At 45.6% G+C, this 26,705-nt stretch overlaps 1 protein-coding gene across 2 annotated transcripts; it reads left to right on the top strand.

Annotated features, from left to right (window-relative positions):
• The first annotated feature begins 2,822 nt into the window (after window positions 1-2,822).
• LOC135386127 (venom protease-like) lies at window positions 2,823-26,093 on the top strand. 2 transcript variants are annotated; one of them, XM_064615881.1, is made up of 9 exons: window positions 2,823-3,067; window positions 9,453-9,525; window positions 10,447-10,788; window positions 11,750-11,826; window positions 12,354-12,472; window positions 12,545-12,822; window positions 16,022-16,167; window positions 24,055-24,124; window positions 25,914-26,093. In XM_064615881.1, the coding sequence occupies exons 2-9, from the start codon at window positions 9,453-9,455 to the stop codon at window positions 25,997-25,999; spliced, it is 1,191 nt and encodes a 396-aa protein (XP_064471951.1). In that variant the 5' UTR covers window positions 2,823-3,067; the 3' UTR covers window positions 26,000-26,093. The 2 variants fall into 2 exon arrangements, with proteins under 2 accessions (XP_064471951.1, XP_064471952.1); XM_064615882.1 differs by lacking the exon at window positions 2,823-3,067 and adding an exon at window positions 4,251-4,377.
• Window positions 26,094-26,705: the final 612 nt, after the last annotated feature.

Raw genomic sequence — 26,705 nt, 5'->3', positions numbered from 1 at the left:
CGTATATGGGAGTCGACTTTTTTTTTTCTAATCTTTTTGCTGCACGAAATGCAAAACTTATCCATCCTCGATCACAAGGCTTCTAGCCCTTGCCACCGGTTCCATGACGCTTCTCAGAAGGACTTGTCGCGGGCAGCATACTGGCGATGTGCGAGACGGGCTACGAGCATCGCAGGCTTTAGTCTAACGCACAAACTTCTCAACCTGTTTGGCTTCGCTTTCTAGATTTCGTTTTCGACATTAAAAGAAAAAATTCAAGGAAAAGCTTCGGAGATTATTCTAGACGTAAACAGGCAATAGCTCTGCGAGTTCTAGATTGCGACACAACCGTTACGAAACATGCCTATATTTTATAATGACGACCCACGAAACAGCACAATGCTGGAAGGGAGAGAAATAACAAGTAGGCGACTGTACCGAGTAACCGATTTTCAATTCGTAGCTTACATTCCAGCACCTTTGAGATATTCGCTCTTTCAAACGATCGATGGCTTCAAAAGGACGTGCGACGTGACCGATGTCAATTTCGCCTGGACAGTGGAGTTTCGCCACCGCTTTATGGCCATTATTGGCAACAACAACTTTATTTTTGGCTTTGGAGAGTGGGGAGGTACATCGCCACAGGCGATACTCTACCCCATTGCTGGTGGGAATGTGGGGAATAAAATAACGAGCTCCTTCACAATAACGATCGAAGTCCGATGGTGTCCAGAAATGTCAGAAGAGCTTTGAGCGCAGAGCGTTGCTGGGCTGGATTAGGCCAGGGACCAAGCAATTTCGATAGAAGGGGCGAGAGTCCAGCTGACGAAGAGACTCGGAGAGTGTGGTTCGGGAAGGTTGGTAGTGGGAGCAATGAAGAAGAATATGCTCCAGATCCTCAAGAACACCACAGTGGCAGCAGGTGGGAGAGTCAACTTGTCTCAAGCGGTAACGCCACTGAGCTGTAAAAGCCACATCGAGGCGCATTCGGTGGATTAATGCAGCATCTTGACAAGAGGTGTTTCATGGCACGCGGAAAGCGAGCGTTGGATCAACTCTGCTCAACATAGAGGGGGGAAGAATGTCGGTTGTCCATTGGCGGGAAGCCAGGGGTGTCACTAGGCGTCGCAGAATTGAAGGGCGGTCTCCTCTCAGCAGAACAATACTGGTCCGTTTCCGATACGAGAGTGCTGCATTTATAGGCATTTTTCGATGTTCAATGGGAGTTTTAGGCCCCATCTCATCATCATATCTCTATTTGTGTGTGTGTGTGTTAGGCATCTACGCCAAAATAGACACTAACGCCGGAACAGGCATTTATAGACATTATCAAATCACTGCAGTTGGTTACCCAGTACACAGTTCGTGCTCCTGTACAGAAAAGGCGCTACTAGAACCACACGAACAAAATAGGCATTTGCCCGGGAATCCGGGGTCTAAAGATTACATAACGTGTACGGAGATATCTGCGCCAGAAATGTGTACTCGAATGAACTCGCGAGATCTTTGCGGTGACTGGGAAGTGCGAGATGTTCGAAATTCACAGTTTAAGCTGTGGCCGGTTTTGGTTATTCCTAGCTGGGGGTAATGGGCGTCAGTTACGGGTCGGACAGCTGCTCGTGTCAATCTCTACTTCTAATGATTCTTGCTGGGACTGTTTCTACTGTCGCGGTATCACAGAGCTCTAGCAAGCTCCCGATAACGTGGTCTTCGAAGTCAACAACAACTACATGTGTGACAATGGGATGAGGTGCTTCTTCGAAGTCATCTGCCATAGTCTAGCCCTCTACAGCATCCAATAAACGGATATAGGTAGATCTGAGTCGCACGTGCTGACGATTGCCGTTGTCGTTACCGCAAGGGTCTGCTAAAACTTTCTATTACTGTTGGATAATGAGTCGTGCCTCTCACTTTATCTTTAAGTTCTTTACCTTCTTCGACCTGATAGCATACGTTCCCGAGGTTTGGTACCTGGGCTTTGGTGGTTGCGAAACCCGTACTACTCTTTCTTTTCTTTTATTCCGTGTTAGCGCCGCGAAGCAACTGTGGCTATGAGCGGAGTACAGACGCGGACAGATGCAGAGAGGACGGCAGGAAGGAGTGTGAGACAGGGAGGTTAGTATGCGTCCTGGGCCGACTTGAGGGGGAACTGTGTCGACATTCGCCTGGAAAGCCCTATCATCATCAACATCTATCTATCTATCAAAATCTATCAACAATATCTATCAACAATATCACTGAGATGCCACGAAAATGGCAATGGGTTTGTTCACACAATGTTGAAACAACGGCCATTCGCGAAGGAGACACCGCGTACTCAATTAACGATGGATTATTCGAATAACTGAACAAGACATGTATCCGTCTCAGTGCGCCGCCAGTACCCACCAGAAGGTGCTCTAAGCGCCCCAGCTTACACATCAGCTACGTGGTGACCACAAGGCCGACGCGCAGGTGATATGACGTGGTGTCGCTGTGGTACACTACACGGCCAGCTACTCTATCATAATTGAAACTCATCAATCGTTTGACTCAAACGCGACGCCCTTCAAGCGAACTTATCACACACATACTGAGACCTCCTCAGGAAACAACACATATATTCGATAAAGTGCCTCCCTTAAGAGAGTCTATAGATGTTATATGCTTGGTCGAGTAACCATCCTTGCGTCCAAGCGAAAACAACCGTTTCAATGTCTTCGGCGTAGTCGTGCACGTGTGTAACCCAAGTGAAAGGGACAACCGGTTTCTGCCTCTTTCCCGACAAACTCGACATCATCACAAATTCAAGCAACCTTCCGGGGGTCAGAAACATAAAACAGAAACCAGGTTTGAAAGACGTCACATGACGAAGGCCGTGGAAGGGAAAACACTCGCGACGCTTCCATCGTCAGCTGCACTGGAAACTCCCAACCCGTCTCCCCATGCACGCTGGACTTCTTCATGAGCCGAAAAAAAAAATGATGTTCCTTGACGCGTGCTCGAAGCTCTGTTGTGTGTTGACCTGCTGTAGAGAGTTTTGAAGTGTGTCAGGTAGCTTCCTCACATTGCTTGGATCCATATTCGGAATATCAGCTTGCTTCCAAAGGTAAGGATATGTGAAAATGATGCTTGAATGCGTTAGAACCACCGCTGTTGTACGACAACAAGCCCACATTTCTTTCTTTGTTTGCCACTTTTTTTTTCCGCTTTTCTGTTTCTTTTATTCTTTTTTCATTTCTTATCCCTGTGCTTGCGAGTCTCTATGTTGAGTTTGTATTGTCAGTGTCCTTTGTTTGTTCGTCGGAATTAAAGGGAATGTTGTCTGTTTCACCTACAGACCAGCTAGCTTGCCTTCTCCTACTTCGTTCGCTTTTATTTGTGTTCAAGCTATAAGAAAGGCAGCTGTGATGCTGTAAGACCACATTTCAGTCCTTCCGTTGTGCTTTCTGCATTTATCATTATATTTCCTATTTTACACCTTCACGATCTTTATCTTGGAGATTTTAGAGTAACAAATAACCCTTTACAAACAACAATAACTTAGAAGTCTTCTTCACCACGTGAGCGCTCTCTCTCACTCTCGCTTACTCTTCCTTCTTTTTCTTTTTTTTGAGAAATCAGGCACATGATCCGAAATTCCGAAATTAGTTCCGAAATTCAAACAAATATAAGGCACGCAAATCTAAGATACGGCCTGTAGTTGTCTAAAGAATAGGTGAATGACACAAGTCCCCTTCGCAGTGCTGCCGATTAGTGGAGGGGGGGGGGGGGGGCGAGGTAGCTTGCCGTTGTTGGCCGCACTCAAGTGGGCATCGTCACATAGTGGGCATAGTGGATCCACATAAAGGCACGGGACGTCTGCCAATGAAGAGCACAACTAATTCGAAAATAGTTAGATAGGTAGATACATAAATTTTGTATTAAACTTATTTTTAGAATGCTTGAAGCTCCCTTCACCCCTGCCACGGGTTGTCCCTGTATTGCAGTATTCCTCTGCTTTGTTGATTTGTAGTGGTAGATGTGTGAATAATATGAGAAACTCGAAAAGCGAATATGAACAAGGAACATAACGTTACTTGCAAATGAAAAAGAAAAGCGACGTACACTCCAACTGTTCTCAATTTTAGAGATGTCACAGTACCTTTAAAGGCGTAAAAAACATTGACGAAATGAAAAGCATAATTTCCGCGTCTCGGCGTTATCACGACGAGCACCGGTGCACGTTCGTCGCGCCTGGCATAGGAAGCAAGCTTCCGCTGCATACGACAAGACATAGGGACTGATTTTTATGTACGATGAATTCAGAGCTTCAAAGCTGGGCAAGAGCAGCGACAACCCTGTCTCTGTTGTAAATCTGAAATCTGTGTGTACCGTACACGTTACGTTGAAAGCATTCGGAAAGCGTTTCGTCAAAAGGTAAGTCCGGTTACGACCAGTTTCTCCTGGTTAAACCCAAACGTGATTTGAAAAGCAGAATGTGTACGAGATAACGGGGTGTTTCAAGAAGGTCCCTCGGCTGAATAATTCGTAAACAGGCGGTGCTGTCGAAAAGCTTTCTTTTTAGTAATCACCTTGCGATATCGACCAATAACTGAACAATGAGCGGCTCATGTGCATACGTTCTTTAATTGAACAACACTGCTAACTTTTAGGAACTGAGCCACTCACTGCTCAGTTCCTGGCCGATGTCTCAGGGAGGCTCACTGAAATGGGAGCTTTTCGATAGCGCCACCTGTTTACCGCGAATTATTCAGCCTGGGGGCCTCCGTGAAACGCCCGGTATACGTGCGTATAATATAACGTAGTAGTATATGGCGTCCTCTGTTTAGCTAAGGTATGTGGAGATTCGTTTTCCTATATTTCACCTGGGAAGAGACAAAGTTAGAAATCGGTCACGTGTCGGATTTGGCCAATACACTTCTTTTACACTTTGCAACGTGTAGGTGGTCTTTCTTGAAATAAACGCCCTTTTTATTCCGCATGCTCAACTCAAAGGTGTAATAACACTGTTTAAAACGATGAAACGATGAAAATGCTGAAAACCATGTTCACAAAACCAGGGTGTCGAACCGAACCGAACCGAAAACCGTACCCGAACGGTTATTTTTGACAGTAGCGAAGCCGAACCCGAACCGCAATTTTTATGACACTGTTGAACCCGAACCGGAGCAGGACCGGAAGAAAATGATAGCGGTAACCGGTTCGCAACAAAACGGTTCGGACCTAAAAGAAATCAGCATAAGAGCTAAATCCCCGAACGGGGACATATTGGTCTCCATATCATGCATTTCGCAAATATTCACTTAAAAGTCAAACTAGGACGTAGAGTAAGTATGCGTTCAGCGTCTTTTTTGAACACGTTGAAGCGCAGTTTTCCTTGTGAGCGCCGCGGCTAGCGCTCCACGCACGCGCTGCGGCGTCTGCTCTTCAGAAAGGAGGCGCCACGCGGACGAATGAAGCAGGAATGGAGTAGGCCAGTTGTGAGCTCTATATAGGACGATATGTGACTAACCAAGCGCTCAACATTTCCCTTTACACATGAGTAGTAAAAATTATACATGTCAGACACATGAGAAGTGGAGAAGAAGCGTACGCAGAACGATGCCTGTTTGATTGGTCGTGGTTTGAAAAGTAAATGTAGTTTTGCTTACTGGTAGTACAATTGTGTCGTAACACATTGCCTTTGTGTTGTAAATTAACCGGTACACTGCTGTGAGCTCGGACAGAGCAAGGCTGGCGATGTATTTCGACATGCTTCAGTACGGTATCAGATCGATTCACGCTGCGAATGCAGCGTGCAGGAAATTACCGTCGTCAATGTAAAATACTGTCTCTCTTATCAGGCTTCCTTTAAGTGTATCTTCCTGGCCCTGTGCGTGTGAAAAAGGAGATTTTGGGAATAGAAAGTAGGCAGGACTACAGCGCTTCATCAGCGTGGACGCTACTTGCAAGTGTTCATTCATTTCTCCTTTCTCTCGCTGAAGGGAGTACCTGACCACTAAAAACGTCCATGCAGACAACAGCAGTAAGCTATTAGCCACGCATTTCCTGATAAAATCATTTTCATGGGAGATATAAAATGGAAGCGTTGAACCGGTTCGGGGCTGTGAACGGGTTTGTGAACCGGTTCGGTTTTTCGCTTGGCCCAACCGGAACTGAACCGGAACGAAATCCAAGCAACACGAACCCGAACCCGAACCGAACCCGTATTTTTTGCGGTTCGACACCCTGCACAAAACACACCTCTGAAACCAAGTTTGAAATGGGGGGGGGGGGAATATATATTTATTGAAAGGAAAGGTCTGCCAGACCAAGGTCGGCATGCTATTCCATTAAAAAAAAATCAAAAGAAAACGAAGAAATGGGATACACCCCCATGAAATGGTGTTTTCTGTTGAATGTAGTATTTCATCATCATTTCATTAAAGTTGTTGGTTTTGCGCACCCCTTCAAGGTGCGCTTTTTAGCAACAACTTTACTGGAATGATCATGCGTTGGGAGTTCGCTAGGAGCGATACCCTACCCCATTGGTGGCGGAAGAGTGGTGAAATGGAATATTGAGTCGCTTCACAGTGAGGACCGAAGAATAGATACATGATTTAGGAGGGTGTTTTACACAAGAACTTTCTACATGGTGTGAAACTTACACCACGAAGGTACGTGGGCACCGTACAGCAACACAATTACAAAAACAACAAAAAATACAGTGCAAAATAGAAACGCATTTCATTTCATTTCCGTTGTGGGGAGTAGCAGAATTCGTCAGGTGACAAATTCAATATCTTCCTTTATATATATATATATATATATATATATAGCTGAAATGAAAATTAAAACACAGACTACGAAGGTACGGGAAGTAAGAAAAAAGGGATAATTTATTTACATTTAAGATACTTACATATATTCGCGGTCGTCAGAACCCTATTCACCAAGTATATATATATATATAGTTGAAATAAATGGGAGACAGAAGACGAAAGTAGGGGAAGTAACAAAAAAGGGGTTTATTAAAACCGATCCAACTCCAACTTTTCAAGATATATATATATGTATAATCAAACTCAAAGAAACGCATAACAGAGCTCTGGTGTGTTTAGACGTTGTCGTTCCCCTCCCCCATTTTTTTTTCTTTACTAGACCTGGAGTAGCTTTTCCCGTGGAGAGCGGGCTCAAATATCCATATTTTTTTCTCCTACTATCCCCATCATCATCATCATCAGAAACGCAGCCTTGGTGCTTTCCGCAAGTCGTCATGCATATTGTGGGCGCACTGGAAGGTTGGAAAGTTCTCTCTTCAAAGCTGAAATGTGGCAGTCATCGAAAAAGCCGGACAGTGGTGGGATTCGAACCACGTACCTCTTGATTGCCGGTCAAGTACCCTACCAATTAGGACACGCTGACATCTGCTTTTCGGCAACTGCCATATTTCAACTTTCATATTCTAAGGCGTTGAGGCTTGTGTCGTGTTTGTCTCTTTGTGTGTTTCAGCCTCAGAATAGTTACTTTCCCCTGCGTTCTTCAAAGCACGCGATACGGAGCAAACAATTACTCTTAGGGATGGTTGTGTACGGTAACAAGGCGGGTAATCAAATGATTTCGTGTCCCTTATTGTTTTAGGCGGCACATCTACGGCGGTGCAATTATGAGGTGGTAGCTATGTCTATAAAGAACGTTCTCCAATATCCATATCCTCTACTACAACTCTATCAGTTTGTAAATTGTATTCGTACATTACTGACGAGTTCCGACATCAGCTAGGATGGCATTGATAAGGAAAGGGACAGGTAATGTCCTGTTTAGAAGAGACGTTCAGGGACGTGTACGATGATAAGTGAATCCGATTTCCAATACGACACCACAGGTGAGAACGCGGGCATTTCCGATGCCCTAACTCTAATATATCAAGGAACTGTTGTCTTTGTTTTAGGCATGCGAAAGAAACGATGGCACAATACTGTTCTGGTTGCTAGCCTGATCTCGACTGCTTCATTCACATTCGAGTCATCAAATACTGAAAAGAGTCATTGTCCGTGAATGCTATCGGTTTATTGCGGGTCAATGATTGTCAGTGCCGAGCTAATGCGGTTGAACGTCTGGCGCGAACCATGGGCCGTTGCTATACATAGCGTAGCTCCAACCTCGTCGCCTTCGCTGTAGAGAATAATGTTGCAATCATTCAGTCAGCCGAATGGGGCTTTCGGGTCACCAATTGCTGGGTAGGTGTAAAGAAAGATTGGACAAGACCGTTCTGGTCCCTGACCTGATTCCAACTGCTTCATTTATGTTCGAGTAATCGAATATTGAGAAGAGTCTTATACCCCTGTCAGACGGCATGCTCGAAGGACTTCGGGGAATTTTCATTTGCAAAAAATGACCTCTGACAGCCGTGTCAGACGGCAGCTCAAAGGGCCTTTCTAAGAAATGACCATCAACGCGAAAGGAGGCCCCCAACGACATTTCAGGAGCAAAAAGGAGCAATCTCGACAACAGTGTTATGCCATTGTACCCTCGCTACCTTCGCAGCTGAATGTAGGAAAACCTATAAAATGCGGATAATGGAGTGAAACTGTGTAAACGTATTTAGATCCTATTTAGAGAAGTGCATATGGCTTCTGCATCTTGATTTGTGGCGCACAGACCAACTTCAAATTTCCACAGCAGACAGGGAAAACGAAACCGAAAAAGGGAGCCGGTGAGATCAGTCAGTTGAGGAGCACTCCTTTCCCTCCAGTCTGGCAGGCGCCCCCGAACAAAGGTCATTTGAGAGGCCGAAGGCCATTTCTCGCAATTGACATTTGAAATGCTGTCTGTCTAAGGTATTAGTCCGTGAATGCGGATGGTTAATTGCAGGTCAATGCTGTTAGCATTGCCGGTGCCGTGCTAGTGCGGTAGAACGTCTTACGCGGGTCGTGGGCCGTATGTATACCGCCGCTTCAACCTCGTAGCGTCCACTACAGAAAATATGTTGCAGTCAGTCAGTCATGCGAATGGAACGTGCGGGTCACCAGTTGTTGGGTTAGCGTAAGGAAAGGGCGGCACCAGACTGACCATCGTCAAGTTCTTGAGTCTTTCAAGATTTTTCTCCGGGACACTGGTCTCCTCTCTACCCTTATAATCTGCCTGCGTACCTGTGTGCTGTGTGTGTATTTTTGTGTGCTGTGGTTTTGCCTACCGTTCTGATGTCATACTGACTCCACTGACTATCCCTATTTAGCATCGTTCATCACCTCATCATCAGGACACATCACATCCTGCCCCATTGTGCCTTGGGGTAGTGTGCCGCATCTTAAGTGGCGAATTTCCCCATTCATTATCATTAACTTATTTGTTGCTGTTGTTGGGCGGCACCAGACCGTATTAGTTGCTAGCCTGATTCCAGCGCTGTATTTTTATGGTTTATGCCCGTGCTTGTAGCGCAGGAGCACTGGCAATGCCGTTGTCACGTCACACCTATGAACTGTTTTCTAATGGTCTGCTCTGTGTTGCAGATGCGACAGACAGCTGTATTTCTGAGCTTATTTGCTCTGGTCCTGAGCGGTACAGCGCAGCATACAGCATCCAGTAAGTCGATGCGGTGGGTTTTATGTTCAAAGCGAACGGTGCTTCCCTGAAAGGAACTGTAAAGTGAATGGCAAACCTCTAGAAACTGTATGGTTTTCTGAAAGCTTGTAACTTGGACGCTTCAGATACGTACTAGTTCAGCTGTATATTGATCTTTTTTTTTTCAGCAATGCAATCGAATTTCAAAGATTGCTGCCCAAAGCAAGTTAACGGACTCCAGAAGAGCCCCAACCCTGAGGCTACTCGCGCGCCATGTATTGAGAACGCAAGCAACTAGACGATACATCAGAGGGGATAATGCGTTTCTCGCCAGTGCAGTTAGCGTTTCATTACGAAGGTGCACGGTTAGTGTATTCAGGAACACAAGCACGCGAACCCTACATTCGTTTAAATCACTTGGACGCAAGGTTTTGCAAACAGCAGCGATACAGCTAGCAGACAACACAGAGACGAGAAAGGCCAACAGATGACGGAGATCACGTTGCAGGCACGGAACTCGGACGTTACAACCGTTAACAGTTTAAACTGAACTTCTTGAGAATTGGTGTTGTGTTTCAAAAACAGTCTAATGGCAACTGGTAACCTGTCTCAAATGCGTTACGTTGTACTTCAATGTCACGTGATGTCTGTCCGCCAATCCGGGGCAGACGCCAACTTTGTTCTTTGCGACCGTTGAGGGTCGCCAACTTTCAGTTTCTAAAAGTGTTCAAAATAATGAGTGCGAAAAGTATCAAGAACTGAGAGACGATGACTTGTGTGTGTGTGATCACACAGCGAAGCTCTACATGATGGGACCTTGAAACCTTATGGTTATATTTCGCTTTGCAGTTCCTTTAATATCAACTTATGAGAATTACATTTCCTACTGAGTGTTTTCGCATCTGATGTTGCACGTCTCGCATATGTTATACATGATTACAGACTGCAAGACGCCATTCAATGAACCTGGTTCCTGTATACTGCACAACCAATGTGCAACACTAAGCAGCATAAAGGATCTCTCCATATTACGTCAATACATATGCGGCTATCGGCGCCAGCAACCAAAGCTCTGTTGTCCGCCAACATCGCAAGAAGACAAGCCATTCGACCAGCTAGTGAGACCCACGCCGCCCGTGGATGATGTTCCTGAGACTCCTGAACCAACGTCTTCTACTCGAAAGCCTATCATTGGCTCCAGAGGATCGGGAGACTCTGGTGCCAACATTACACCCCTTGGTAACAATCAGCCACCTCCTGGGTACCCCAGTAATCTGCCTGCCGGTAGGTAAACACATGCTATGCTGCGCTAAGTGTCACGGTCTTTTCTTGCAGAGACGTGCGCCTACAAATGCACGATAGACAGGTTAGCATTATGTCTTTCAGATGTCGGAGTTTCATTCCCACACATTACGTGCCTTTGAACGTATGAATACACCATAGACACAATGTAGCGCAATACTCGATACATGAGGCACATTTACCGTATTTAACGAGTTCCATGTAGAATGCCACAGGATAAAATCAGGCTGAGCTACCAGTTGCTTAAACATGCTGAATTTCCAAATTCACTCAAACAAGTTGAGGACACATGATGAAAAATAGAGTGAAGCGCTTCCTCGGAATTTACGCAGTCTCGCCGTAATACTTTACAACAGGTGCTGCAGGTGTATGGGAACCTAAGAAGAGAGATGCAGCCTTATCAACTTCATAGTGAGCAATGAAGCCGAATCTGTATTTTAGAACCGCTTTCTAGGCATGTGTAGTCGAGTTCCTCGTTCTTGTTATACGATCTCGCAGTTCCTTTCACTTTTAGGGGATGCAGCTACGCATGCACACACACACAGTTCGGTAACCGGACTCCAATTTCAGTGCTACATCTATCTTTGATTACCGTAGAGCAGTGTTACACCACAGTCCACGTTGAACAGTACGTCACATTTCAACACGATATCGTGAGACCTACTCCATGCACGGCTGTTTGTTTCGTGCGCCACTGTAATTCAGCTGCATACATATACCCTTCAAGGACAAAAACGATTTATGGCTATAAGCGTCACTCTTCACTCTCTTCTACAGCTGTACGATTCAAAAAGGAACGCCTTCCAAATACGGTATTTGTTTGACTAGGAAGGTTGACACATCGTAAAGTGACGTGAAAAATTGAAGAGAAAGAACTTTGTCACGTTTCAACAAACAGCCGTTTTTGCCAGGAGTGTGAGATGACTTTATGACTCAACTGCAGGTTGTGGCATCAGCAACGTCAGCACCTCAAGGATTGTAGGCGGGAAAGTGGCTGAGCCCGGAGCATGGCCATGGATGGTAAGATGGAAGTAGTGACTTGTGGTAATGAACTACGCAGCAATATGCGAATGTGACCGGGTACTGATCATGAACCACTCAGTGGGTACACGGTGTACCGGACACAGCTTTCGATACTTATTGTAGAACTGGTGCCACAGATGTGTGCATGAAAGAGAAGCACCTATTAATATTGTGTGGTTCTACTTACATGCTTCTAAAGATTGTAAGGATGTAAAGCTTACATGCTTGCAATAGTTCATCACTGGTATCAACGCTAGCGATATCATAAGCTTAATGTTGTTGTGTTTACCCTTTTCAGACGTTGCATGGACGCACTCTTGATTTTTTATAATGAATAAATGTGACCTTTTAAAGTAATATTCTACGAAAACTGCGATCTGTCCTATAGTCAAGAAAATAGGGATGGTAGGTGATTTTGATTGTGCTGGTGCTTCGGATAAATTGAACACATTTGAAATCAGCGTACACTCATATGTACTGTAGAAAACATAACAGGAGAAAGCCAATGTACCTTACCCACCCAGGCAGCCATATACTTGAAGACAGGCGGTGACGAGAAGGTCAGCTGCGGAGGTGCGCTTGTGTCCGAACGTCACGTGGTCACGGCTGCACACTGTGTCGCTATTGGTGCCAGAGCGAGATCGTAAGTCAGCGTAGGCTACTCTCAGTAGTGTAACTAAGAGTCACTTATCACACGACCATCCTCACCGCGCAGGTTACACCCTCGTTACTTGAGTGTCCGTCTTGGTGACCATGATCTGTCAACCCTCGATGACAACACAGCGCCGGTCGATGTGGACGTGGCGTCCATCACCAGGCACCCCAATTACGACCCTCGACGTTTCACCGGCGACATCGCGGTTCTCAAACTGGCAACGCCTGTCACCTTCAATCAGTATGTGAGGCCCTTGTGTCTGCCTTTCGGAGACCTGGAAGAGAAGGACATTTCTGGTTACCACGGATTTATCGTCGGATGGGGAGCTACCAAATTCGGTACTATACTGTCTCATTGCATTTCTGTTTCTCGAGTTATGTTAAATGTGCGCAGTTATTAACAGGGTGTTAAATGGGTAGAAGGGGTGCATCTGCAACGCATGACTTGAGCAAAGTCCCAATGGGTTATAATGGCACCCCTGCCTTTCTTCGCATTGCTGTTTTGAATCATCACGCGTTACGTTGATAACATGGCTAGCGCCAACAATGACTTCAAGCGAAAGTTCTTTTACGTTGTGATTGGTTCCTTGAAGATGTGCTATTTGCTATTGAAGTAGGTTAGTCTTACAGTTTACAGAGTAGATCCTGTTTCTTATGTATTTATTTAAGATCACGTATTCAACGCACATATGTCAATACCATATGCACAGGTGGAAAAGCATATAGCAGTCGCCCTTTGTTTCATCGTGTAATCCTTGGCCTTGCGTGAAAAGAGTTTAATCCCTCAAGCATAGTTAGCCGACATAGTTTAGGCCAGGGGTCTCAAACACGTGGCCCGCGGAACGCATGCAGCTTGCAATCAAGTATTCTGCATCCGAGGACACTTGACCATGGAACAGAAGAAGGCTGCCCTGCCAAAAATTTAATGAAGAATTAAAGAATTAAATTAAATTTGAAGAAGCCAGATTTTCAGGCATTGTCTTTACCCTTGTAAACGTAGTCAGCCCACTTCCATGTTGAGAAAAACACAGCGTGTGAGCATTCCTTGTGGCCAGACTTGTACGTATTTGGAGTATTGTATTTAAAATACTGTATTTTAAATACAATTTGCGGTATTTTAGTACTCTACTCAATACTTTTTGTTTTGTGTATTTGTACTCTATTTAAAATACATTTTATGGTATTTTCTACTCAATACTCTAATTACATATCTTGGATCTCCCTCTCAGACTTTCTGTGTCTCGTCTTTCCATTATCTTGCTTGTTCAGCGGAAATTTCCTGAGTCCCTTGGACTTGACCCGGACATTGGCCCTTCTTGGAAGTCCCCATTTAGAGATCTTGCCCCGTGTGTACTAATCCAGGGCCAGTCAGGGTTCTATTATGTGTGCCCTGACTTGGTGATGCCGAATTCTGAACTCGCCGAGCAGGGACCTGCTAGAAGTTTGCTTTGTTCTGGGTAACATATACTTAGTCGAGTTATGTGGTATCTCTTTGTCATCTTTTTAGGACTTGTGTTTTGATGACTCCTATCACACAGCGACGGTTAGCGTAGTGCGCGGGGTTTAGGTGATTCATGTCATGTAGCGGCGACTTGCCGCACTGACCAGTGACCGGTGACTTTTTGCGATCAAGGATAAATAGTATCTTAATTGTATTTCAAATACTTTTTGGAGTATTTGGTACTCTATCTTAATTACATTAATTTTCATGTATTTATACTCTATCTTAATTACATTCTAACGTTAGTATTTATTATCTTATCTTAAATACATTTTTGAGTATCTTGTACATGTCTGCTTGTGGCTCATGAGCCTCAGCAACAAGCTAAGGTCACAACGACCTGGTCTGCGCGTGCACGTTGGTAAACTAACACTGTAACTAGCCTGAGGATTAAGATGGGCCCATCTTAACTCGAAACCGTCCCGTGTCAATAAAGTCAGATATCTGTTTCTCACTTACTTATTCTTTTCTTTTCCCCAAGTTAAAACTGTAAACAGTGTGTAAATAGGAGATAAGTTCAGTGCTCCTTAACATTGTCATAATCGTTTGTGAATAACTATAAAGGTGTTTTTCGAATCTTCAGTATCTTCTCAGTATCGAATCTTTTGTACTTTCAGTACCCATTAGGGAACGTCATCTTATTTATTTCTCTTGGTGTGTCATGTGCAGTCTTACAGTAATGAATTGTATACGCACCGTCCGGCTACACAATAAATGTGCAGCCCCTGTTCTATGTATGTATTTTCATTTTACTGTATTTTAAGGTGTTTATGGTAATTACTTTCGTTTCTTTTCTGTGCGGCCCTCTCTGATGTGGTCTCAGTTCAATGCGACTCCATTTGACTGTGCGGCTCCTAGCGTAGGCGAAATACGACCATATTTAGATATAAATTTAGGACATAAGTTGGATCCACATGCGCGTTGTTGTTCCTGAACTTTCAACCGACAGCTGAGCACGCATAGAATCACCGTACATCTCTCACCGCTGCAGAGCTATATGGAATCATAATGGCGCTGCAGTTCCTGATTCAGTTCCAGTTCAATGATTAGCTGAGATCTGATTTGGCAAATACCTACGACAACATAATAAACAAAAAGCAGTTCAAAACGTTGGCGTTAACGCTTGCGACTCCTACATGAAAAACACACATATGCACATAGATGTACATTTGGCGCGTATAGCAGTGGGAAGTACTAAAGTGAAAAAGAAGTAACATAACTGAACAATGATCCGGTATATCAGTCCATAGTGCTCGAACAGTGCACGTGCATGCGGTTCTTGACCTGCAGACGAAATACTTTTTTACGCAAAAGGTTTGACCATCCGGTCCCGCACGAACCTTTCCTTTTAATTACCCAGTGGTGGCCAGTAGTTAACTACATGTAATTAAACTACTAGTTAAACTACCTGATTGTAGTTACAAGTAGTTATCAACTACTTGCAGAAATGTAGTGTGCAACTACTAGTTAAACTACTATTTCGAGTACTTAAATACAGTAGTTAGGTTACTGCAGGCGCCAACTGCTTCTGATTTTGCCGCCAGCTTTACGGCACAATTGTGCTTTCGACTTTTACCTTGAGCTACTTGTTTGTTTGGTGAGAACGGAGGTGCAGAGCAATTGTGCCGTGCATGTGTACTAAATCTTCACTTTTGTCACTGCTTATGATTCATACTTAGGTGTCCAAGAACACTATAGTATGGGATTGGTGTTGATGGACAACGTTAAGTAGTTAGAGATGTAGTTAAAATACATTGCAGTAGTTAAAGAAGTTTTAACTGCCTCCCCTGAAAAGTAGTTGAACTACTAGTTAAACTACTCCATCGCGAAGTAGTTAGCAGTTATAGTTAAACTACTGCAGAAGAAGTTAGTGGCCATCACTGTAATTACCTTTCGGCTGCAACTACTTCTCCCAGGGTGGTGGTAGAAGACGGACGAAAGATTTAAACTATGATGTTGTTTGTCTCTTCGGAATGGCACAAGAGTGGCGTATTAGCTTTCTTTCACTCTTTACTTTCCATTCTCCCTCTTTGGCAGAGGGCAGCGGCGCTGACCTTCTTCGCGAGGCTCAAGTACCCATCTGGAAAGAGGAGGAATGCCGCAAAGCCTATGAACGCCATCTTCCCATAGCTAAGTCACAGATGTGTGCAGGCGACGGCCGTGGCAAGAAGGATACTTGCCAGGTGAGAACATCCTTTTCTCATTCTGGTTAGGATATTTAATATAACCAAGTAAACTTGTGTAGTACAGGTTCAATACAGTTCCAATATAATGTAGCACAAACTAATTACACAAAATGCTTACACAAGAGAAGTCACACTCTAAGACAAGCTAAAACAAGTGTAATATCCCAAGGAATCCCACAAAAGAACGCCACTAAGTGAGCCAGTGGCAATTCAAGGAGACACGGCCGCGGCGGACACTAATGTACCGTGTCGACCATCTTCCGAGGAACTCTGTCTCTCCAAGTGTAACAAACTGGGTCTCCAAGAAAATGACTACCTGCTTGTGGAGCGACATGAGGAGAGGGTACTGAACGCGAAGGCGCCTGCTTTGAGCTACCGCTCTGCATCTGTTCTTCCACAAGACGTACCTTGCCACTGCAACGAGCAGAAGAACAAACCTGTCCCTGATCCGGTGCCCTAAACGGTAGCGGAACGGGAAAACCCGGCAAACGAGACTCCAAAACGTCCTTGCTACAACGCAGTCGTCTAACACGTGAGACACTGATTCAATGTTGGGACAATTCGGACAAAGGGAGGTATTGGTAACACCCCACCGGTTCTCATTCTCTCTCCTTCTATGGGTACCTCTTCTGGTTTCCAATAATTATATTTTCGAAAAATTTGTCGGAAAAAGTGTGCAAATTTTTTAAACATAAAAAGGTGCTTTTCGTCGAAAAACCTGTGATTATGTCTTACACGGCGAAAAAAAATACAGTATAATAGCTAAAAAGACGAGGGCCTACGTCGTTGCACGCCCCCCCCCCCCTCATTCAGAACGCAAAAGAAGAAGTAGTAGAAGAGACAATCTTGACCACCGGTCTCCTACAAACTAGTGACCCGAACTCTGTGCCTTTTTAAAAGAGAGCCGTATATATAACATGGGATCTCCATAAGCCCAAAGGAATTGGAGCTGCAGGCGCCCCAAGGGGCAACCACCCTGCTCCAGCACCCCATCCAGCTCATGTACTACCCAAAATTCATATGATGACAGAGCCGTAGAGGATCGTTGCATTTTCTATTTTTCAACAATGATCGGTCTAAGTGAAGGCATACACGAAGTGAAAAGTGAGAGCATGAAGCACTCACGAAGGCACACACGAAAACGAGAACGGATGTACGAGTACTTTGGCTTGGCCTAAAAAGCTATGCACGACTTCCACCACGACAGCCTACCATTCCAAATAACGCTCATGGGCTGAACGCCATTAACCGACACATACGGTGCCCTCGAGAAGATCTAAGCAAGAGTGTCTCCCTTCTGCATCAAAAGGGTTGGACTGGTGAAGATATCTCGTGATGTCGAGATAGCCGGGTGCTAAGGCAAACGACACCATAAAAGACAGACAGACAGACGCAGACGCAAAAAAGTGCCATGAAGCTCCTGCAAAATTAAAGGAACACCGAAAATCATCATGTGCGATTCATAAAATATGAGCACCAAGAGAAAAGCTTATCAGAGGAATGAAAAGTCCCAAAGCAGTTACCAATGTCCCCGATATACCAGGGCGAACAGTATCAAACATCGCCGGAAGATACATAGAACGCGAACGTAGCCACATAAATCTTTGAACTCCACTTAAACGAAGCAAAGCCATACAGGGCAATCACTGGAATCTATTCAACTTCCTCCATATTTTTTTATATTCCAGTCGTCCACAGGTCAGTACAACTTGGCACCTACGAGGAATACACTCACGAGGTAGCCATACACAGTCTGTATGCACAACCTGAAACCTGCACTTTTACTTCAGATGAATGAACAAACCAAGCCATATGCAGACTTCCCCTGCGTGATCCTGTACGAAACCTTCGTTTCTTGTCTTTCCATGGTCTTTCTAAAACTACCCGCAACACGTGCTATTAATGTTACGCGAAGGCGTGTGGATTCGAACATTTCCAGCGAACTGAGTGCACGGCTGTATTAAATGCGATAGCATTTCTTTAACGCACTTTTGGTGTCTCGGTGTCCCCGTCGCGTCACACTGCTTGGAGAGGTTTCCTTATCGCGTTTCGGTAGGGAGATTTAGAAGAACCGGAAGGAATTGAAGAACAATAACTACTTCTACTACATTAATGACGATCAGATGAGGTGATTCACCGCAACAATTGTGGTACCATACCTCAGTGCATGTGGGTTAATATATGAGTGGGATAACGGTGAAAAAAAAATGAGGCATACACACTCGCACACACACACACATGACGCACGCAAAGGAGATATCACACACGCGGGTGCGTCGTAACTGATGGGGATAGCAGTTCATCTGGTCGGCCACCGGAGATGTAGTACTGTGAAGATCACATCTCCGCATTCATGGCAAAAGCTCGGAGGTCAGAAGAGTTCAAGCAGGCTGGTAGACGTCAAGAACAGATAGAATGACTGCACGCACTGACGGTGATGCACACGGTTAGAACAAGGACCCAAGATTGCTGCAAGGCTGAGCGGCTTGTTGTTGATACGGGTCAGTTGGGACTGGAGCGGGACTCTCTCCGAACTGTATAGAGGGCAGTCGATGACAACGTGCTGAATGCTTGCCACCATGCCGCAGTTGGAACACGAGCTTCGTGAAGCATACCCTGGTCTGTGTCTGAAATGTGGGGTGAAAGCCACATTGAGACGAAGTCGATGCAGAAGGGAGGATAGACAGCGGGGCAAACGGCCTGGGACAGAAAACGACAAAGTTGGATCTACGGCGCGCAACAAGGACCTGTCTGTTATGTCCTGGCGATATTGTTGCGCCGCCATGGATTCTATCATCGCCGACAAGAATGCCCTCCTGTCACCACGGGTCAACATACTCGGTATCACCGCCTGACATTGTCTGGCAGCACCAGCCACTCTGTCAGCCTCTACATTTCCACTTAGTCCACAGTGACCTAGAATCCACTGAAAAGTGATGGAGTGACCTATGTCGCACAGACGCTGAACGTCGCAAAGGATGTCCGTGACAATTGGAGCTAATGTACCTCGCGCACCCATGCTCTCTATGCACTGCAGGGCTGCGCTGGAGTCCGTGTATACCATCCACATTCGCGGAGCCTCGCGCAGAGCATACTGCAGGAACGACAAGATGCCTTAAAGCTCTGCGGACGTAGAGGAAGTGCAGTCTGCCAGTCGATATCCGTGAGACACCTGGACCGATGGAATAACGAAGGCGACTGATGAACTTACAGGTGTAGAGGACGCGTTGGTGTAGACGGTAGTTTGCTCAGCCTGTACGCTTCACATCACGTCCAATGACATCTGGAGAAGGACTGATGGGAGTCCCGGAATGCCGGGGGAGATGGAGGGCTGTGAGAGAGACCACGGGGGAAACGAAGATACTGTTGGCTTTACTACAGACGAGGGAAATTTAGGCTTTGCTTCAGCAATTATTTTGTAGAGGCTGCTCTGCTTGCGCCAATGAAGTTTTGCTAGCAATGGGTGACGGCGGTGACGGAGCTATAATGCATAAATAGTGACGTACAGTCTCCCTCGTCCTGAGGACTTCAATTGGCACTTCATGAGCTTCGGCTATGACCATCCGCGTTTCTGCAGCTCTGGGGACGCCAAGACAGATCCTCAGGCTGCGTGCAAGGAAGCACCGAAGCCGCTGAATTTGTGTCTCAGAAATGCCGTGACGAACAGAAAGACTATACACAAGTGTACCACGAACAAGAGCCTTATGAACAGCCAGGAGTGATTGCTCATCTATACCCCACTTGGCGCCAGCGAAATGACGAAGGATGGAGGTCCACCGCTGAACCTTTTTGTCAAGGTGATCAATGTGTTTTTTCCAGGACAAGTTGCAGTCGAGGACGACACACAGAAACCTGTGATGTGTCACCTGCTTGATCGGCAAGCCAGCAAGAAAAATCTGATAGCGGTGCATATGCATCCTTGTGAAGGCGAGAGCTGCAGATTTGTCCCCCGATATATCCATGCCAACTTTGGTGAAGAACTGCAAAATTATGTCCAGTGAACTCTGCAGACGACGCCGAATTGCAGGTCTTGATTTCCCAACTGTCCAGATGCAAACATCATCAGCATACATCGAGATCTTGACCTTAGAGGTTATGCAGGACTTCAGACGCACCATGACGAGGTTAAATAATATAGGGCTTAATACACTACCTTGTGGTACCCCGTGCGTTACCACGACTTCCGGTGTGGCTCCATCACGTGTGCGTACCGATACAAATCGCTGCTGTAGGAAGTCAGCAAGCCACCGGAAAAGTTTGGTGGGACACTAGCTTGTAATAGTTCATGCAACACCACAGCATGACTGACGGTGTCGTACGCTCGCTTCCCGTCCAAGAAAACTGCCATTACGATTTCCTTATATAACTTTGCTTGTTCGACAGTGGTGACAAGGTCAAGGTCTAGTCGATAAAGCACCATGCGCTCCAGCACTTTGCCGAGGCAACTTGTCAGGCTGACAGGGCGAAACTATTCAATGTCTGAGGGACGCTTCCCAGGGTTTAGCAATGGAATAACCAGGGCTTGTTTCCAGTCCCTGGGCACCACGCTGTTGTTCCACGACGCATTGTAAACATGAAGAAGACAGGACATAGCAGCAGCACTAAGGTTGCGGGTGACCCTATAAGTGATGCCATCTTGGCCTGGCGATGATAGGGCTCGAGATGAACATAGCGCAGCTTTGAGCTCAGCCATAGAAAAATCCATGTCCGTTTCTCGGTGGGTGGCCATGTCCGCCCGTGCAATTGCCTCCTGAAGACGAGAGGTATGTGCTTGATACTCCTCACTATTGGCAGCTCGAGAACTGGCTATGATGACTGTGCGAAAATCGGAAGCAACATCGTGCTCAGTCTTGTTGAGCGAAACAACAACAACAACATATAAATTAATGATAATGAATAGGGAAATTCGCCATATAAGATGCGGCCCTCTACCCCAAGGCACAATGGGCAGGATGAGACGTGTCCTGATGATGAGGTGATGAACGATGCTAAATAGAGGTCTATAGGGCGAAAGTGCCAGCACACGCAGTGGATTTCTTTGGGGTGGAGCCTCCTTCAGACAGCGAGCTACGCTCAAAACTCTCGTGGCGGAGTGAAAGGGCGAGAGGGTGGAGCAAAAGCGACGCCACCGCTGACGATCTACTGCCTGAAGTGCACTCTGTACAGATCTGGCGATACGCCGAGCTGCTGCGATGACTTCGCAATCCCGACCGTCTTGACTTCCGTTCAGCACTTCACCTACATGCTCGATTATTTGTACCCATGACCTGGTGTGACATTCGCATGTCGAGATGATGACCGAAGAGAAGATACCAGTAGTTCTGTTAACTGGTCTGCTGACATGCCCTGGTGCACATGACTGGTGACCGCCGCGCGAAATGTGCTCCAGTTAGTCAATCTAACCGTCTTGCATCGAGGTTGTGAGGCATATCTATCACACCAGCTATAGAGAGGAGATATAGGAGATAGGAGGGATATACAGGAGATTTAGCAGATTGGAAGGTCTTTACAACAAAGCTTATTGTTGAATTCCAATGGAAAATTTGGGGCTGTCAGCCGACTCCGCAGGGGAGCGCACCGTTCCGGCCAAAAGTAGGGTGCCTGAATACTAGCTCCCTCTGTGTAGGGCGGTGTCACACTTTGTAGAAGCGAATGCCGCAAAGCCGCCATGTTGACGCCCATGCTTACCATGTGTGTATGCTGTGCATGGGAGCCAAGATAGCGGAAATTCGTGGCAGACGACATGGTTGTCTTCACCCTATGCAGAGGGACCCAAGCAACATGCCAAATATGGTCCAACATTGGCAAGAAGTTGGCTAGCCAAACTGGCCAAACCCTTTCCCAGTTTGGCCAAAAGAGTATGGGACCAGTGTGGCATTGGTTCCTTGGCCAAAGGTTTGGCTGTCCAATTTGTGCCCAAACACAGGTCTGTAGCCAATTTACCCGTCCTTTCATTCTATACATATACATATAATTCATATACAGGGTGTTCAAAATTAGGCTTTCACTAGCACGTTATAAATAGGCGAACAAAAGAAAACTGGTGCTATATTTCTGTTCCTTCAGTAAGTAACAGGTGCTACATAATTAGCAGCATCTGTTTCTTACACAAGTAGCGTAAAGTTATCATCCTGTTTCCTGTCATCGCTGTGTTTGCGTAGCGCTCGTGAAAGCATAAATTTGAACACCCTGTATAGATGTGTACACCTATATATTTAATTTATATATAAGCTGCGTGCGTGAGAGCTTCTGGTAAAATGTTACATTGAACAATAATACATGGTGATAAACTTTTATGAAACTGAGCAGTCACACAAACGGCAGCACAAATAACGAAAGCCACCAAAATGTCACTTCAGTTGAGTGGGCGTAAACAATACCTATTGATACTATCACTTGTGTATCACTCAGTAAAAAATAATACACTTATATTTAGAGAGCAAAATCCGTTCTTCAAATACAGGTACAACTACGAGCAGCCAGATGACAATGTGCAACTAAAATGCCCCTTCGGCCGTGTCGTTCACACATTATGTATTGACATACTCCTGTATCACACAGTGAAAACATATATATATATATATATATATATATATATATATAATTCACTTCCTTGAAATAAAAGCAGGTCTGTGTAATACATTTACACATATATATGGAAAAAAGGTACAGGTAAGAAAATTGCTCTTCAACTACAGCTACAACTGTGAGCGGCAATATGTCCGCCAAAGTGCCCGTTGGTTGATTAGCTGTAAGGCAGAGAACAGTTCTGTTATGCACTTTTGAAAACTTCACATTGCACTTTGTCCGAAAACAACTTGAATTACTTAATACATTGGCAGAAATCTGGCCAACGTGTTTCTACCAGGGTTGCGGAGTTGCCACTCCGGAGTTGGAATGATTCCGGAATCATTCCAGATTTATCAGAGCCTGGAATCGAATTGGAATGGAATTGGAATGAAATGGCGGGAACTGTCCTGAGAATGGAATGGGAATGGAATGGGGCCGGATGCAATTGGAATGGAATGGTCTGGGTGCTCCGGTGGTATTCTTTATTTCAACCCACTGGTTTCTGCCCACGTGTCCGTTGCACACACGCACCGCACCAACACGTGGTCAATAGCGAAATAAATATTTAGCGAAAATATATTTAGCAAAAATATATTTAGCGAATTCATATATTTAAACGGGGCTCCCTTTCTCCTTCATTTCGAAAATAATAACACATGGGAGCTCTCCGCGGTCACCCAGAACCCCTCGCAGATTCAGCAGAAGTAGACGGAGTATTTTCCACAGCTTCGCATATTATGACAGTACAGCGAAGCTGGTTATCTTATCAGGCACCTCTTTCCAGCACCCCATGTTTGTGAACCTGAACACACGATATCCCTGATCAGCAATATTGCTCACATGTCCGAATTACAATTTAAAAAAAAAAGTTATCACCACAGTTAGTAGTGTATCGATGTCGTTGTGATATTAGGATCCTTTCCGCACCTTGTCTTTGTGCTTTTTCCGTGCAGGACAATACCAAACTCTTCTAACACTGCTGGGCTAACCAGTACAGTTACCTTTTTCTTTCTTTCTTTTTTATTGATGGAATTAAAGGAATGGAATGGGGTTGCCGAGCCATTCCGGGAGTGGGAATTGACCACACCTTTCCATTCCGAGAAATTTTAAGGAATCGAATTATCACAAATCTCGATTCCTCGGAATGGAATTATAATGGAATTGGTGGCCCCATTCCGCAACCCTGATTTCTACCATACATGGCATCCAAGCATTTCCCAAACTTTGGTGTGCCAAACTTTAGACAGCAGTCCAACAAAGCAGTACCAACGAAGCAGCACAAAAGCCTCTCCTCAGAGTTTTGTTTCATTACAGGGTGATTCCGGAGGCCCATTTGTCCTTCCTCATGAAAGCCGCTTCTACCTAATTGGCGTCGTCTCATCAGGTAAGCCCGATTGGGGTCACATTTTGACGCAAATACATTAAGCCAGCGCTGCAATAGAAAAAAGAAAATGCTCAAAAGAAAAAGAAATGGAACCGAAGAAAATGCTAGAACGAGGAAATTAATTCAGCAGGTTGAGCATACTAGCAGCGCACAAGATACAAAGGGACAGAAGAACCAGACGAACACTTCGCTGCACGAAATATTCAGCAGCAAATATATACCAAGATTTTAGGCTCATGAATTTGTCAGACCCTGAGAGAAGACACCTAGTTCAATTTCCTTGTAATCCTTCTCCTGGAGAGCGGATGTTCTGGATAAAGCTCCGAAGCACGGATTACCATTTTTCAACACCTCTCTCGTCTACTCATAATTTAAATAAATAATTATTTAATAAATAAACAAAAATAAAAGATATGGTCGATCCATTGGTGGATCCGACGGAAATGCGTTAGCATTAAAACTTGAAAACCCTACACAACCCTTGACATGACCCTACACAACGCTAACGCAAGACAGCATGCGCAGGCAAACGAGTCTTTCGGGATTGCTCCTACTCAGCTTGGCAGGGCCGTCTCGCAGCCTCAGCCTTCTTTCGTCGCCGATCCTCCGCACAGCTTCCGTACTCCATGGCGCGCCCACGCAGACACATCTGAAACTGTCGACCACCACAGCTGCACCTGCACTGCCGGCGCCGCGTTAAAACTTGGAAACCCTTTTGGAACTGCCCTACACAACGCTACACAACCCTTCAACGACCCTTCACAAACGCTACACAACCCTTCACACGACCCTACACAACGCTGACGCAAGACAGCATCCGCAGGCAAACGAGCCTTTCGGGCTTGCGCCTATTCAGCTTGGCGGTGCCGTATCGCAGCCTCAGCCTTCTTTCGTCGCCGGTCCTCCCCACAGCTTTCATAGTCCATGGAGAGCCCACGCAGACAAATATGAACTGTCGACCCACCACAGCTGCACCTTTCACTGCCGCAACGCCAGCGCCGCGTCGGGATATCCACGTGCCCTCCCCCCCCCCCTCCCCTGGGAGCGCCCTCTCAACTTCCGTGGCTACAGACACAACACGCCGCGATTCTTGCCTACCGAGGACTCTAATGCTAACGCATTAATAATTGTTGTTGTTTCGTCTCTGATTCCCGCTGATGCACTTGTTGTTCCTGATGCCGAGATTAGTGAGATCCGTAAGGTAAAATGCGTCGTTGTTAACCTTCGTGCTATCATCCCACATGTTGTGTTTGCTTACGCGTTCAAATGCAGCAAGCAGTCATCGAAGTCGTTGGGAGTTGGTCCCAGAAAAGAAGTAAGGATCCGGTCGATGAAGCGTACGCGGCTTAAGCGGCGTACGATGGTCGGCACTTTCGCCCATTGTGCCAGATGCCTCCACATTTTGTCGTTGCGGTATTGATGTTGCTCGCAATAATCGTCCTGCATGAGCGGAGCGTTTGCTATGTCCCGACTGGTTCGAACGGAAGCGGGCGTTGCGATGACGATGATGACGCGGTTATCACCACTAGGTCTTCCTCACAATATACTTACTAATACTAGTAAGTACATACAAAGTAAACTGCGAAGAGCGGCAAGGTGTAATTCCATGAAAATGAGAGCAGGCTTGGTATTACCATGACGTGTCATCAACAACCCCATCTTTCCTTTCATAACAGCTTATCTTGCTCTGCGAGCAAGGCGCTGCACCAGTCACACCTGTCCCAGTTCTGTCACAAGAACATTATAGTTTGGGACACATTGCTTAACGAATTCTTTTGTCTCTTTTCAGGTAAAGACTGTGCAACACCGGGATTCCCGGGCATTTACACTCGAGTGACCAGCTTTCTGGACTGGCTCAAGAACGCACTCAAGTGATTGCATTCGATAACCTTCTACCTCATTCGATGACCGCAATTTGATTTTGGTGCCATGACATTTCGGTTTCACTAAATAAAAGGAAAGTTCTTTTCCTGCGTGTCTCTCTCTCTTGACATGAAAGCTTTCACGCGACATTCCTTTTTCTGACCACGCGCATTTAAATTACAGTAACGCGTACATCAGAAGAATGATACGGGAATGCGCGCTACTTTACATGTGTAACGTGACGACTTCTGATTAAAGTTAGCCATCCATTCTGCGTAACAAACATAATTGTACAACGGCGGAAATTGTCTGCATGTGTGCCCTACTGGACTCTGCATTGGACTATCCGCGTTATCGTGCCCAAGGCTCATCCAAGACGTCGTTCTACTTGTTATCACTGCGGAAGACCGGGTCGTACCGTCAGAGTTTGCACAAAGCGCCAAGGAAAGGAGCTCTGCTCTGGACGGTATACTCTGCGCCGTCTAATGTAGGTGGAAGTTTCAGTAGCCTCGCTCAGTCGATTACGTCGTTTGGATCTTCTTTCCGTATGGATGTTTTTGCCGTATGGCTCTGTTTTCTGCTTTGGATTTCCTTCCCATATGGGTCTCCTCTCTTGCTTGAGTTTTGATTCCGGCTAACTGTTCCGGTGGCGTGCATTTCACACTACACTACAGGTTTCCCGTCCATTTTAGCCCAAGTGCAATCTAAATTAGTACAG

The sequence above is a fragment of the Ornithodoros turicata genome, chromosome 2 (assembly GCF_037126465.1).
Source record: "Ornithodoros turicata isolate Travis chromosome 2, ASM3712646v1, whole genome shotgun sequence".
Classification (NCBI taxonomy): Eukaryota; Metazoa; Arthropoda; class Arachnida; order Ixodida; family Argasidae; genus Ornithodoros; species Ornithodoros turicata.
This window is presented reverse-complemented; position numbering and strand designations above follow the sequence as displayed.

Coding starts and splice junctions, on each gene's coding strand:
- LOC135386127 (XM_064615881.1), top strand. CDS start 9,453: ATGCGACAGACAGCTGTATTTCTGAGCTTATTTGCTCTGGTCCTGAGC. Junction 9,526..10,446: donor AGCGCAGCATACAGCATCCA/GTAAGTCGATGC, acceptor ACATGATTACAG/ACTGCAAGACGCCATTCAAT. Junction 12,473..12,544: donor ATTGGTGCCAGAGCGAGATC/GTAAGTCAGCGT, acceptor CTCACCGCGCAG/GTTACACCCTCGTTACTTGA.